This window comes from Cavia porcellus, unplaced genomic scaffold, assembly GCF_034190915.1.
Source record: "Cavia porcellus strain 051 isolate PalLab524CR breed Dunkin Hartley unplaced genomic scaffold, mCavPor4.1 scaffold_28, whole genome shotgun sequence".
NCBI lineage: Eukaryota > Metazoa > Chordata > Mammalia > Rodentia > Caviidae > Cavia > Cavia porcellus.
Window position 1 is genome coordinate 36,264,628 of NW_026947511.1, and position 15,152 is coordinate 36,279,779.

The 15,152-nt window shown below is 50.0% G+C and overlaps 1 protein-coding gene across 12 annotated transcripts in view; it reads left to right on the top strand.

The window, feature by feature from the left end:
• The window catches only part of Zmiz1 (zinc finger MIZ-type containing 1), a 194,736-nt gene extending 184,683 nt beyond the window's left edge, over positions 1 to 10,053 (top strand). For 11 of the 12 annotated variants that reach the window (XM_013156674.3, XM_013156675.3, XM_003473817.5 and 8 more), the window contains one exon: positions 647 to 4,266. In XM_013156674.3, coding sequence (XP_013012128.1) covers positions 647 to 754 — 108 coding nt within the window. In that variant the 3' untranslated portion in view covers positions 755 to 4,266. Of the gene's footprint in view, positions 1 to 646; positions 4,267 to 7,000 lie in introns of those variants that run through there. The other variant, XM_063238758.1, reaches the window with a different exon arrangement.
• The last annotated feature ends 5,099 nt before the right edge of the window (positions 10,054 to 15,152 follow it).

Genomic DNA, 15,152 nt, shown 5'->3' on the forward strand with positions numbered 1-15,152 from the left:
GCAGCCATCTTGGTGGGCATCTGCTGCCACCCAGCCCCCTCCATGGACATAGGGACTCCAAGGAGAGGGAAAAGATAGAGGACAGTGGGCCAACCACAGGCTCACCAAGGAGCTCTGGGGATGGGCCCACGGGTGGCCACTGAGGGGTCCCCCTGGCCTCCCCACAGACCCAGTCTTCATGCTTCTACAGGATGCCATGTGGCCTCTGCTGGCTGACCCACAGCTGCTCATGGCAGGTCTGAGAGACCAGAGGAACACTCTGAGCCAGGCATGGTGGCGCACACCTATAATCCTAGCCCTCTGGGAGGCTGAGACAAAAGGATTGCAAATTGGGGCCTAGCCTGAGTGATTTAGCTCAAGACTAGCTCAGAACTTTAGAAGGCTGGGATTTAGCGCTGTGCAAAGGCCCTGGCTCTTAGTAGCAAATAAATAAGTAAATGTAAGCCCCTGCTTGGTTCTGTGCTGGTGGGCTGAAGGTGCCTATGGGCAGACTTGAAGTGAGTTTTGAGGCTTGCCCCAAGGAGGCAAGGTGGGCCAGGGCCCTAGGAGACAAAGGCAAAGAAGAGCACTGGCAGTGGGACCGTTACACCCCTCTACCTCGTCCCCCAGTGCCTTTCGTGAAGACCCCCAACTTCCTCTTTTGCAGCTCCTGCCAGAACTCACCAATCCTGACGAGCTCCTCTCCTACCTGGACCCCCCTGACCTTCCAAGCAATAGCAATGACGACCTCCTATCTCTCTTTGAGAACAACTGAAGCGCCCCCCCCACTGGGGTCATCCCCCACACTCTGCCTCCTGCCCTGTCTGCCCCTCACACTTGCCCCCCAGGAGCCCGCACCTCAGGCCACCCCTCGCTGGGACCACAGGCCCGGGGTGGCTGGGGAAGGCTGCTTGGGGCCACAGCCAGTGTCCCACCTGAATGCCCTGAGCTGGGGCTATGGCCAGAGCAGGCCCTGAAGACGACCCACTGTGGGGCGCGGCCTGGTGAGAGGCAGCCGACCTTTTGGTGCCCCCAAGGTTCTTCCATTTTCTGAACTGTAGCCCAGCTCTCTGCTTCCTGGCCCGGAGCCTCCTTCAAGTGACTGGAGTCTGAGAGGGGGCTCCCTGAGACCTACAGGACCCCAGCCTCAGAGGAGCAGTGACAGTTGGCTACAGTGATACTGGCTGCCCACCACAGAAAAGCACAAACCCCTGGGAAAGAAGAAATCTCTGGGGCCAAGGGCTGAGGTTCTGGCCTCCAACCTCTAAGCCAAGAGATGCCCTGTGAATGCTCCCTCCGAAGGCAGAGAGAGGACAAGTTTCTGTGTCTGAGGGGCGGGCTGCTATTCCTGCTTGGGGACTGGTGGGAAAGTGGGGACAGGGTCCCTGGAGCCAGGACAGTGCATCAGAGGGATCTGCCTTGGGGGACCCAGACCAGGGCCTGGCCTTGGAGGGCAGAGCCTTGGAGGCCTTGGAGGGCATCTAGCCAGGATGATTTTGCCCTGGGCCGGGGACTATGGGGGGCGTCACCAGCCAGTGTCACCTAAAAGCCAGCCACCCACAACTTCGCCCCAAGCTACTTGCTGTTTGGTTCAAGCTGCAGTTGACAGCTCTGGAGGACAGGAACATTGCACTTGGATGGCAAACAAACGGTTTCCCTCTGTATGTTGTTTCCCGCCACCCACCCACCCGCCTCTGCAAGACCGTTCCATGGGACATCCGCTCCCCTGTGTGTCCTCTGTCCACCGGATGGCTGTAGTGTGACAGAGAAGTAGGGCCAGTACAGGACACGAGGCCTCAGAGGCAGAAGGAGCTCGGTGCTCCTGCATCTCCAGCCTCCCTGTCTGCCCATCTGTGCTCACTGCTGCATACACCAGAATGTCCCCGTGGCCACTTCGTGGTGTCACTAGCCTCCCCTTCTGAGCTTGCTCCACAAGAGCAGCCTCTGGTCTTCCTTCACTGCTTAACTCCACCCGCTTCAGGGTCCCCAGGTTGCTGGTCTGTGTCCCCTGAGCTCACAGTCTATGATGATGCTGGGTTGTCCAGTCCCTTGGGTCCCATCTGTAAATTCTTTGTGCCCTTTCCTGCTGCTGCCACCCAGGGCACTCTTCTGCCCTGTCATCCACTGTCAGTGTCCCTGGTCACTGTCGCTCTCCCATCTCCCGCTGTGGTGGGTGGTCCCCGGCACTCCTCTGTGGATGGAACCCAAAAGGTGGCCTCAGCTGTTGACATGCAGTCGCTGTACCAAATGGCACAAGGTTTTCAGAAGGAAAGCTGCCATCACCCCTCCCCCTTTTCTTCCTTTGTCCCCGTTGTCGTGTTCGAGGTTTTTTCAAAGTGTGTTGTTCAGTATGCAAATCACTTATTTTAAGAAATCGCTTTTGTAAATATCTTTGTGAATATTTTAGTATTGTCTTTGATAATATTCAACATTTTCATGACCTGGTTATAGCCTTTGCTGGTGTTTTTAAAAATACCTTGACTCAATAACAAAAACCGAGTCCTTTTTTAAAAAAACAAAAACAAAAAAGCAACCAGGGCTATTTGTACAGATGAGAGACAAACAGAATGAGTGGCTTTGATGGAAGCTGAAGACCAGGCAGCCCACTGTCGCAAGAGCCGTCCCCAGCTTAGCTGATAGGACAAGGTAGCTTGTGGCTACCTGTGCTCAGTGCCTGTGGCCTGGCAGGTGGCCATGCTCTATTTCTGACCATCTGGAATGTTCAGCTGTAGACAGATTGACAGATGCCTTCTTTAGCAGTTCCTGCTTCCTGCCATGAGACTTTGCCCCAGAAAGACCTGGGATCCCTGCTGGGTATTGTCACAGTGTGCCCAGCTCCTGCTCCCAAGCCTAGTCTCAGCTTTCTAGTGCAGAGGTTCTAGCCACTCCCAGCAGTCTGGGCTCCAGGCACCTCGCTGCCATCTCTGGGCTGGCACCTGAGCCTGGTCGCCTGGGTTCCCTCCCCAGCAAGCCTCCACCAGCAAGCTTTCCTTTTCCGGAGCTTTCCTTCCAGCCAGCTCAGATCCGTGGTGCCTGCAGCTCTTGCTCTGGGAACCAGAGTGATGGGTGCTCAGCCAGGATGTAAGGGACAGAATGGTCCGGGGCTGAATGGTCCCTGGGCAGTAACAGGTGCAGGTCAAGGCAGCAGCGTGGACAGAGGCAGGCCTGAGCTCTGGAAAGATCCTTCCCTGATGTTTTCAGACGACGACTTGCAGCCATAAGTGACCTCAGCAAAAACGAGGCCTCAGCAAGCCACCTTCCCATGACAAGCATCCACCCACCCACGGCACGATTCTGCCGCCACTCCACAAGATGGACCGGGAACCAACGGGCAGGCAGGAAGGGCCCGGAACGGGCAATCACCCCCATCTCCTTGGTTTGAAGCTTTATCATGTTCCCTGTAGCCATTTTATTTTTTAAGAAACTTCTAGTACTTTCTCTCTGATGGGAGCCCTAACCTCCAGAGAGCTACAGGTCTGCTCCCAATGGGCCTCTGGCCTGACCCGTCCAGACAGGGCAGGTGAGCAGCAGTGACTCAAGGGACGTGTGTACATATGTAAATGAGAAATAGACTTGTCAACAGATGCATTCATTTCTCTCGGAATGTGTATTGTTTTTATTTTACGAAACAAAAAAAAAAAAGGCTTGGAACTCCATCTTAACGTGGAAAAACTAGATCCTGTTTGTTAGCATTTGTGAGTTCTCCACCTCCGTCTCGCTCATGTAATATACTCTGACCTGTGTGGAAAGGCAGTTCTGTTTTTTATTTTACCTACATGTACTATTTAGCTTCAGTGTACTTAGTCCTGCCACCTGTGTATTTTTAGGGTGCTATGGAAATAATGAAAAGAAATGGGGATTTCAGAAGACAATTGTAACCAAATTCATACTTTGTATAATTTTTTATATCATGATCGCAGGTGATTCACACGCCCACATCCACACACCCACCAGTGCAGCCTGAAGTGACCCCCGCAGAAGCATCATCGTCTTTGTACATCATATGTACAATGCAAAAATCATTTCATACTTTAAACTGCTCAGAAAACTAATTGTGATTTCTAGTCTTGCAAAGCTGTATGTAGTTAGATGATGTGACAACCTCTAATATTTATCTAATAAATATGTATTCAGATGAAACCTGTATATTAGGTGTTCATGTGGTTATTTTGTATTTAAAGATCAAATTATTTGACTATTGCTAGACATTTCTATACTCTGTTGTAACACTGAGGTATCTCATTTGCCCATGTTAATTTTTTTTCTAAATAAATTGACAAAAATGAAGGTTTTGGTGATTAGCGATTTTGTGGCTGTGAGGGAATGGTTTGGGTGTCTTACGCTTTGGTTTTTAAACCACCACCCCTGTCCCATCATTCTGCAGGCACAGAGGATTAGAGTAGTTTCGGGGATGATTTGGAAGGCATTTGTCCCTGCAGGAAGCCCTGGACCCTGGGATAGGGTGGTGGCCACAGCCCCGTGTCCTCACCTCCTGGACAGGACCCTGTCTCCAGTGTGACAAAGGGATTGGGCTGGAAGTGGAGCTGAACAGGTCAAGATCCTCCGAAGTGCTGGGGACACAGGTGGCTGATGGTGGCCCGTCTCTGATAGTCCCTTGTGGATGCAGGAACAGAAATCTGTGGCTATTGAACCACACTGGACTCTGTCCGAAGCATCCGGAGATGAAGACAAGTGAAGAATTCACAGCTGCTCTCCAGTGGGCTATGCCTTCCCCTCTCCACCTGAAGACTGCTCGTCACAGGATCTCCCACCCAGGCTGCAGGTATTTCCTGCCTAACAGCCCGAGCACCCAGCACAAACTGCTTCCGGGTCTCCAATGGAAGTTTTGGGAAAGTGAATCTGATTGGCAGTGTCTCACCCCCATCCTTCCAGTATTCCTTAAAACTATCTCGGCTGGGACTGGGAAGACACCCCCAATACACCTACCAGCGTTGCTATATGATAGGCGTAGGGGAGTTCTGTCCAGGTTCTCAGCATCTTGAACACAGACTTGAGCAGGATACTGAAAAGGAGTAACTAGAGTGAGACTTGACAAACCCGAGAGAAGGTCCATCCAAGAGCCGAAGTGGGCCAATGAGAACAGCTCAGGAGTTCCACACAGGCAGCACTGGGTTTCTTAGGGTCCTGGGATTATGGGAGGATCCACATTGGTGGTTAACAGGACTCAGTCCAACAGGATACCTGACGCTTGGCCCACCCATCTAGGAGAGGAAATGTTGACCCTATGAAGTTTTTAGAGGAACTGTCAGGATGTCCAAAGCTCATGAGAGTTGGGTCAAAACTGCAATGCAAATGAGGTTGGATGAGGGCATGTATTTTTGAGTTTGTGCACACCTGGGGAGCTTGGGGAGCAAGGAGACCTTTATTAGTCTCCTGATATGACATAGTGATCATGTTTACATGTCCTTGCTCCACCTCCTGCTTCCCAGGACTCTAGAGGGTTCTTGAGCTGAGGCAATGGGGTGACCTGTGTGGACTGGACACCAGGATCCCCTGTGCTTCTGGGCTGGAGATGGAAGGTGAGAGAAGGATTTATATTACAGATGGAATCTTAGTCACTGTTGAGCCACAGGTGTTGTCCTCTGCCAGCGTTGCCCGGCAGCAGCTTCCTCCAAACAGCCACGTAGAGAAGAGGTGGCTAGCATGCTGGTGGGAAGGGGATCAGGTCCCTAGATAGGCTAGCCCCATACCCCATTGCCTTAGAGCAGTGATTACAACAAGCTGTGAAACCAGCGTGGGATGGAGGGGAGCAGTTTTTAATCAAATAGATGGAAACAGATTAGGAGATACCAATAGTGTATTCTACAGAGGAAGAACAAGAATTATACCAGGCAACTTTGGGGGTGCAGTGAGCAGACGCTGAGTCATGATGTGAGTTTTTACTTGAGGGTTGTGGTCAAAAACAAACCGTTTGAATGCTGTTGCCTTAAAGGCAGGAAGTGGATGGAGTAGGGCCAGGAAGGAGGATCCTGTGCTCCCCAACTGTGGATTGAAACAAAAACCTGCCTTGGCACCCTGAAACCAGGGACAGTCACAACCCATTGCAGGCTTGCAGCAGCCCCAAGGCTGCACAGAGACCACCCAGTGTGGCTCAGCTAACTCTGAGAGATTCCCTCCGACTTCAGGCCTGTGTCTAGATGACAAATGTCCACTGAGAAGCCCCCACAGGAAGTCCTGGCCTGTGGAGGTTGGAGCTCAGCCTCCCAACACCCAGCGTAGCACAAAAGAGTCATTTCACCCAGCCTCTCACACAAAGCCTCCTAGGCTGCAGGGTGCTCCTATCGAAGTCATTTGGCCCCATGGATGGTCACCAAAGCACACCGGATGTAGGGAGCCTGAGCTCCAACCTCCACAGGCCCGGCCTCCTTTGGGCTTCTCAGTGGACATTTGTCAGCCCTCAGGACTCCCAGCAATTTAGTGGCCTCCCCTCCCTCAGGTTGCCCATCTCCTCAGGTTCAGTGCCAGCCCTGCATCGACCCACACCCACCTCGTTCTCAGCAGGATCCCCAGCCCACAGGAGGCCCACTGGCCTGCACCTCCTATGCACCCTCCCATGTCTTGCATAGCTCCTCCCACTATCTTCCCCACCCAAGCCCCTCCCTGGCCAACCCCTGGTCTCCCAAGAGAGATTTCAGGAGCAGCCCCTCTCTTATAACTTCCTCCTCCCTGGGCCTTGTCCTGGCCTTGCAAGGTTGACCCTAGGCTGTCCCCACCCCAGCTGTCTGTGTCCTCTGCTCTGCACACAGTCTCCTGTGGTGGCTAAGGAACAGGCCCTTGTCACTCCCTTCCATCCCCATTTGTGTCCCCAGCTCATGCCCGGCCCCCACCCCTCTGCTCACCAGTGGCCTTTGGGTTGCTTAGCACTCATGCTGCTTTTGGACCCTGGACTTCATGGTCACACGTGACAGCTGCCCCTGCTTCCCAGAAATTTCCTAGGATTCCATGACACCATCTTCTCTTCTCATTCTTAGATACCCCCGCATACCTTCTGTCTTCACAGATTCCAGAGTGACCAGGTATTTGTGGAGCTTCCAGGAAGTCCCAAGAAGGTCCTTTACCTCTGCTGCTACAGGGTGGGCTGCCGACAGCAGACAAGGATCTTTCGCCTGGGAGGTGACCGCCCTCCACGCTACATGCATAGCCCTCAGCCAAGAAAGCTGCCCACTGCTGCCTGCTGCAGAGAATGACGGGATGGGGCCCTGCTCCTCCCCGGGGTACTAGTGGTGACACTGCCCCCGAGCCTGTCCTTGTTCTGCTGTCCTCTTCCCTACTCCCCTTCCCACCCAGACTTCCCCTGAGTCCCCTCCCTCAGTGCACCATGGCCCTCTGCATGCCTGTATAGTGAACGATCACCACCTACCCACACTGCAACATCTATGTTAAATTAAGTTTGACTATCTCACCCCAAAAGTGGCTCATCACCTTAATCACTTTCCGGTCACTCGTTAGTCTCTTTGTGGTCTTTGGGAGTCAGTACCCGCCACCAACAAATTAAGAGGAAAGGTTTATTCCATTCACATTTACAGTCCACGGTCAACTGGCTCCAAGGCAGAACAGCATGGCAGAGGGGAGTGACAGAGACATGACATGGCTCACGTCATGGTTGCCAGGAAGAAGACAGCAAAGGGAGAATGCAGGGAAGGAGAGAAAGCCCACTAGGCCGCGCCCCAGTGAGCACCCCCCGCCAAGAGGCACTGCCTCCCAAGAGCAAACCAATTCTAGCATCCTATAATCTAGTCACTTCCCCAGCCCACAAGGCCTTGGGGAGACATCCAGGCAGAAGCCATAACATCATTCCTGAGAGTTTCCTGTTCTGTGCCTCCTCCCTGCTCCTCAGTGGCCAGTCCTGATCTCCGCTGCATGCTTACAGCCACCTCCTGGTAACCACCCCAATGGGCCCTTCTGGAGCCTGTCTACCTGTATTAGCTCTCCAACCAGAATGCTCCATAGAAATCTGTTTGGGAAACACCATGGAGCCAAAAAGATGTCACCCACAGTCCTTACCACAGGTTTCTCACACTGTCCCTACTCCAGGGGAATGGGAGTGACCTCCAGAATGACCCCAGTATATGTAATGCAATCTGTATTTCTGCCTCTCTTAATCATCAAAGGGATGCTCTCCACTTTACAGATCCTAAATGACAACCCCTGACTGAGTCTCTGCTCCTAGGGACAAAGGTCCTTGAAGTAGGAAGGGGTTGAGAGCGTAGGCCCCAAGGAAAGGACACCTATCTGGACTCCCGCCCAGGTAGCAATGGAAATCCAGCAGGTAGAGACTGCCAGTCCCAGGGGTGGGGGAGCAGTGAGCTAGGCTGGGTCAAGGCTTTGGCATTTCAGAGGAAAGAAGGAAAGAAATTAGATATGAGGACAATGGAATTGGAGGGCCAGGGATTTAGCTCAGTGGCCCATGCCCCTGACGGGTAAGTGCAAGTTTGTGAGTTCAGTCCCTCATACCCCACCCCCCCAAAAGACTATGGAATTGGGTGGCTATTGCCAAGTGTCAGTGAGGCACTGAAGAAAGGAAGTTGTAGTTTCACATTTCTTAACTGACAATTTAAAATGAAGTATGAAACTGAGAGGCAATCACTTGGCAGGAAGTAACAAGGGCAGGCAGAAAAAAGATTAGAAGGAGGACTTTATTACCAAAACACCGGAAGGTCAGAAAAAGCTGAATTCTCTGTTAGGGCTGGTCTCCTCCACCAAATCAGGCCCCTAGTGATAGGGAGAAGAGTGCTCTCATCTTGGGATGAGGACTGTCTCAACACCTCTTCCTCGGCACACATCTGCAGCCACATGGAGGGTTTACAATGGTCAGAGGACTAGAAGGAAAGTTCTCAAGCTTGGTCCACAGATAGGTCAACTTGGTAAATGGGTGCCTCAGCCCACCATGGAGAATCCCCTGCTGCATATCAAGCTTTGCACAGAACACATGGTCATTCACATGGCAGGAACAGTACTTGGGGGTGCTAACACCCATCATGAGGTAGGAGTCTATCCACCCTCAGGACGGGAGAGTCATTGGTTAGAAAGGAGGCCAGAGGCATTGGCTATGGATGTCAGCCAGTCTCTGACCTTGCATTCATCGAGAGCTTTCACAATATGGGCTCATTAGCAGAATATCACAGTGCCAGCAACAAACCTAAATATGACTCCAAAAGACAGGGCCCCCTCTCATCAAGGCTGATCCAGCTACTGCTATTAGTGAATGATAAACTGTCACCAACAGATACCAAAACAGAGATTCTGGTACAATAGCATCCCAGGAGACTGACTAGCTAGTGGTTAGCATGTTGATTGTGGAGGACCAGCTGGATGGCTCTCCTTGAATGAAGAGCAGTTATCTCCACTTTGGTTAAACTTGGCCCTGTCTCCATGTACTGATATGAACAGAGCTGGCTGGGCCATTTTCTTTTCCACTCAACTGGCTTTAAGCAATAGTCATAGAGCTACCTGAGGCGCTGGTGCGTAATCTCTGATGCTAGGTGACAGGGACAGTCACTGTTTCCCCACCCCATGACTCTCAAAAAGATAGCTGAGCTAAACGGGATGAAAAGCCATGACTCCAAGGCTGTCAACTAGGATTGAACCTCGAGATAAGACGTTATGACTTCCCAGACCAGAAAGTTTGCACATCAGAGCTGAAGCACCGGCCCCCTTAACATTAAATGCTGTCCCAACTGTGTTATGCAGATTACTCTTTCTGTGTACCCTTCTCTCTGTATATTGCAGAGGTGCTTTCAGGCCTCCTAGCTAACCCAGCTCACAGTACTCAAGAAATTCCCGCCATTCTCACAGTCACCATCCTCAAGCCACTGCCTTTTCATGAATTAATGAAAATCCAGGTTGGGCCCTGGTTGAGGCCTTTGTTCTGTTGAACTTCATCCTGGCTGGATTTAGGACACCTTGACGTCCCTTAACTATGTCTTAGTGTCTTTATTCTTGCTGTGGGTTGCACTGGACGTTAAGGTGGTAGGTTGGAGTTAACTTATTGGAATTCCAATAACTTTTCCATGGATTTACAAAAATAAACTCCCCAGATGGCTACGAGGTCTAGGATGGGCTCTCTATCATTTATTGTACAGTTCTTCTTCCTTGTGAGAAGGCTGCATCCCGCTGGTCAGAATGCAAGCATATTCTGGGTGTGAGACAGGCTTTGCCTGTGCTTCCTGTAGAGTCTGACCTGAGGTTCTCAGGGTAAGGAATTCTTTGCTGTGATCTCTTACACAGCACTACTACAGACCAAGAGATAAGTCATGGCAAGGGTACTGTGGCAGTGGGTACTTGACCATCAGATGCACTGATTCTACCATGTACCACACCACCCAGTGGCTGCCAACCTTGAAAGGGTAGATACAACTTGAAAGTTACACCTGCTAAGAGAAAGGAGATGGATTACTGTCCTTCAAGGTACCCTGTACTCCCTAAGTCAATGACCTTGGACAGGCATGAATCAACTTAATGTGACAAGCAAAAGGAGCAGCAACATTGAGATTTCTGCCACAGTTCTTCTGACTGGGCTGCCACATCTGTCCCCAGCTGCTGTGTTCACTCTTGAGAGCTCATAGTGACTTCTGCTCTAGAGAATTGCCCTGAGATGACAGGAGCTCTCTTTGGAATTGTACCCCTTACATGGTCCATGAGCAATGGCTGGCTAGTCCAGAATCTAAAAGGCCAGCTCTCTTGCCTTGGGAAGGTAACGCTGTGGTCTGATCCATGCTCCTAAGCCCTTGTTCTATGACCCAACCAAAGGGAGTCTCGCTCTGAGACCCTGACATTATTCTCCTCATCCCCCTTCTTCTCCAGCAGCTCAAAAGATCAGTTTCCCATGATCCTCGTGGCAGACTCCGCCGCTACAGCGCTCCACCCAAGACCAGCAGCTCCTTTCTTGCAGTCTCAATGTTAATCTTAGACCCTTTTCTCAGTTCGTGGTCTCTTTGCATCTCAACCCCTCCTATCACTTCAACCAAGAAGTTTCGATGATTCCCTAATATCCCTCTCACCTATCTCCACTCCATTCCTAAAGCCATTACCATAACCCAGGTCCACCTACAGTTCTCCTTGGCACAACTTCACAGCTTCTTAAGTGACCTCTTAGCCCTGTTCTTATTCTTTTCAGATCCATTGTAGTAAAGATGTATCTGAGTTGCTTTCTTGTTCCTGGGACACAATACCCAACACCCACAAGTTAAAGTAGAAAAAATCCATTCTGATTCACAGTTGTAGAGGTTTCAGTCCATAGCTGGCTCGTTCCAAGGGTGGCCCGGCAGAGAGAACAGCAGAGGAAATACGGCTCATGGTGTGGTGGCAGGGAGGAGGAGGGAGATAGAGTCTTCCAGGCCACACCCACAGCCACTCACTTCCTCCAAACAGCCTCTGCCTTTCAAAATCTCATTTAGCTATAAAGTCATCTGTGGACTAATCCGCTGACGACTATCATGCCCCCATGATCCAGGTACCTCCCAAAAGCCCCACCCTGGGCACGTGAGGCTTTGGGGGACATCTAGGCACAAGCTATAACAAAATGTTGTGATTTGGATATGGTTTGCGTCCCAAAGGACCTTGAGCTGGAATCTTGGTCCCCAGTGGAACAATATAAAAGACTGGTGGGACCTTCAAGAGGTGGGGCCCCTGGTGGGAGGTGGCTGGGTCATGACTGCCTTTGTGAAGGGATAAATGCTCATTTTACTGCAGTGGAACAGCTCATTATGTGAGTTAGAATGAGCATAGGCCCTCTGTTTCTCTATCTCTCTGTGTCTGTCTCCCCCCTCCCCCTCCCTCTCCCTCTCTCCCTCCCTCTCCCCCTCCCCCTCCTTCTCTTTCTCCTTCTCCTTCTCCTTCTCCTTCTCCTTCCCTTCCTCTCTCCCTCCATCTCTCTCCTTGTTATGATCCAGACGCAGCCTCACTGAGGCCAACCAGACAGGGCAGCCTGATCATGGACTTTTAGCTCTAAAACTAAATGAGCCAAATAACATTTTCTCCTTATAAAGTACTCTGTCTCCAAAAATTTGCTATAGAAACACAAAACAGACTAAGACAAGAGACTTTGGCCATTCCTTCATGTCTAAATCTCCTATAACCTTCCATGAACTTGGGAATATTATGCTTCCCCATCATTCTCAGGTGCATTGTTAAAAATGAGTTGTTAGCCTAAAGTGTGTCATCTCTAGGTCAAAGCCTTTATTGCCATTGTGAGGCCCTCCTGAGTGCCCTGCCCCTGCCACAGTGACAAAGAAGGGGACAACTAAAGACTAATGGGTCCAGCCTGGGTCCCTCAGTGACCTCTTGCCCTGAGGCTTCTTCTGGTCTACGCTGGAAATGTAGATTGAATAAAAAGAAATCTTGTTCATGCTAAGTCAGGGAAATGAGAGTGAACTTGTTCCTGCAGCAAGGCCTAGCCTGTTCTGACTGGTTCACCCATGTCACCAATCCTAATGCCATTTCATCAACATGTGAGGGGCTATACGAATTGCTTTACTTGCTTAATTTTTCTTTATTAAAATAAAGCTGCAAGCTTACAGAAGAGAGAAGTGAGGAGCAGAAACGTGAAACCAGTCACCAGTGGTCACCCACAGAGGTTTTTCTCAAGGCTCCTATCACAGATATGCACAGAGCCCTACATGAGGAATGTTCAAGTCCTCAGATAGGTTGGCATATTTGCATATAACCTACATACATCCTCCATGCATTTTAAGTCATCTTGAGATTAATTATAATACTAAATGCAATGTAAATAAGATACAAATAGATGGTGTATCTATTTAGGGAATAATGACAATAGTCTCTACATGTTTACAACTAACACATATTTTTTTCAAATGTTTTCAGTTCACAGCTGGTTGGATCCACTGGTTCAGGACTCCTGGATACAGAGAGCTGACAATAATTGACTGAAAAAGGAATTTCAAACCCAAATGCCTAGAGTACCAGACAGGGAAAGGAATTTGATAAATAAGCCAGGTGTCACATACAATTTGCAGACAAATTAAGTACTCAGGAATAGGAGTAGTGTTCCTGTTCCTTAAGGTACAGGCTTTCTCAGTGTTTCCCACAAAGCATCACTTTCTTGATTTACTATTCATTTTGGCAAGAGACAAGATGTGCTAGTTTTCTAGGACTGTCATAAACTATTGTGACAAAATCTGTGATTTAAAACAAGATAAACTGCAGGGCATGGTAGTAAGCAGCTATAATGTGAGCACTTGGGAGGCTGAGATGGTAGTGTGGTGATTTCAAAGCTGGCCTGAAGTATAGCAAGAACCTGTCTCAAAAAATAAAAATAAAAACCAAAACAAAAGACCAACTCGTTATCTTCCATTTTCTAAGGCCAGATGTTCAAAACAGGTCTGACTGGGCTTGAAATCGAGCGGTAATGTTATGGTTTATATCTAGATGTTCCCCCCAAAGCCCCATGTGGTCACACGAGGGGTTTGGAGAGTGACTGGATCATGGGAGTGTGGTACTGGATCATAAGTGTCTGACACTGGATTAGCCACTGATTGGTGTAACATAGTTCTGGGTGTGGGTGATGGATTTATTGAAGAGGATAGATCCACCCAATCTGTGAACAGCATCAGCCAATGGGCTTGCAGCCTGGATGCAATAAAAAGGGAAAGAACATGCTCTACCATGTACGGTTCCTCCTCTGCCCTGCCCCTCTGCCATACTGTTCTGCCCAGCCGACTATGGACGGAAACCTCCACAAACTGTGAGCCAAAACAAACCTTTGCTCCTTTAGCGTGTAAGTGTTAGGTATTCTGCCCCAGCAATAGAAAGTAAATAAGATGTCACAGGCACTGTGTCCCTTGCTGGGGCTCTGGGAGGTTATTGTTCTCTGGCCTTGTCCCTCTTCCCTGGTCCATGACTCCTTTCATCTTCAAAGTTGGTTGTGGCTGGTGGAGTCTTTCTCCTATCCCAGCACTGACACGGATTCTTCTTTCCCCCTCTGCCACCTGAAGGACCCCTGTGACTACACTGGGCCCCAGGAAAATCTTCCCACTTTAAGGCCAGTTAAATAGTGACCTTTAACTCATCTTCCATGTGTATGGCAAATTCATAGTGTCCAAGGATGAGGATCATGGTGAGAAATCAATCAGCTCACTACACATAGATAGAAAAAGTTATCCTTACTGTAATAAAGCAGAACTGAAAGCTGATGCTGGAGGATACCAAGACCTGGCTGGTACTTGGGGAGGCAGAGATTGTAGACAACTAAAGCATTGGTGGTGACCCAGGGCCATCTGCTTCTGCAGGTGTTTGTTGACAGGTGAGGCTGAAGCCCTAGGTGCTTCTTAGTCCTCTAATTTTCTAAGAAGTCTTAGAAATGCAAATTTACACCAAGTGTAGTGATGCATATCTGTAACCCCAGCACTTGGGAGGCTGGTACAGGAGGGTTGCTGTGAGTTCAAGGCCAGCCTGGGCTACAAAGTGAGTTCAAGCCCAGCCTGAACTGCATAGGGAGAAGCTAAAAAGAAAGAAAAATATTTTTAAAAAACTATAGCAAATAAAAATATGCTTGTGTGGCCCAGATGATGTCCAGAGGTGGACTGCTTTGTTTGCCCTTAGTTCCTGATCTCTGACTCAGGATCCCTGGATAGCATAGGTGGTAGAACTCAGATGCAAACTCTGTCCTGGGAGACTAAAGAGGACTGAGCTTAACCACCATTTCTAACCTGGAGAGACTGTCCCTGCCCAGAGCTGCGACTGGTCCCAGCTCCTGCCTTTCCCATTCCTGAGCATCGTCCTCTCTCCTGCCATTCACACACTCTCCTTGTTTCTCATTGCTGTGGATATGCCCATGGCTGCCCCTCCTCCTGGGATGCCCGGCTGGGTTTTGGTGAGCACTCAAGCACCTCCATCTGCCTATGCAGAAGGACAGCCATGCTGGTCACCAGGAGCAAACCCCCTTGACTTGACCTCAGCCCACTGGACCAGGATGCACACTTGACATGGGACCCATGTCACTGGTCATTGGTCAGTAAGTGATCACATTACAAGAAATTTCCTGTGGCCCCAGGACTGCAGGTCATTGGGTTTGAAGTCTGGCTTCCTCTCTGGATAACTCCTCTGCTCCACCTTTTGCTTTGACTTATTCTCTACCCTGTCAGCTGCATAATTTCCCTTTTCCTTAAAATGAATTTTCTGATATCAAAAGT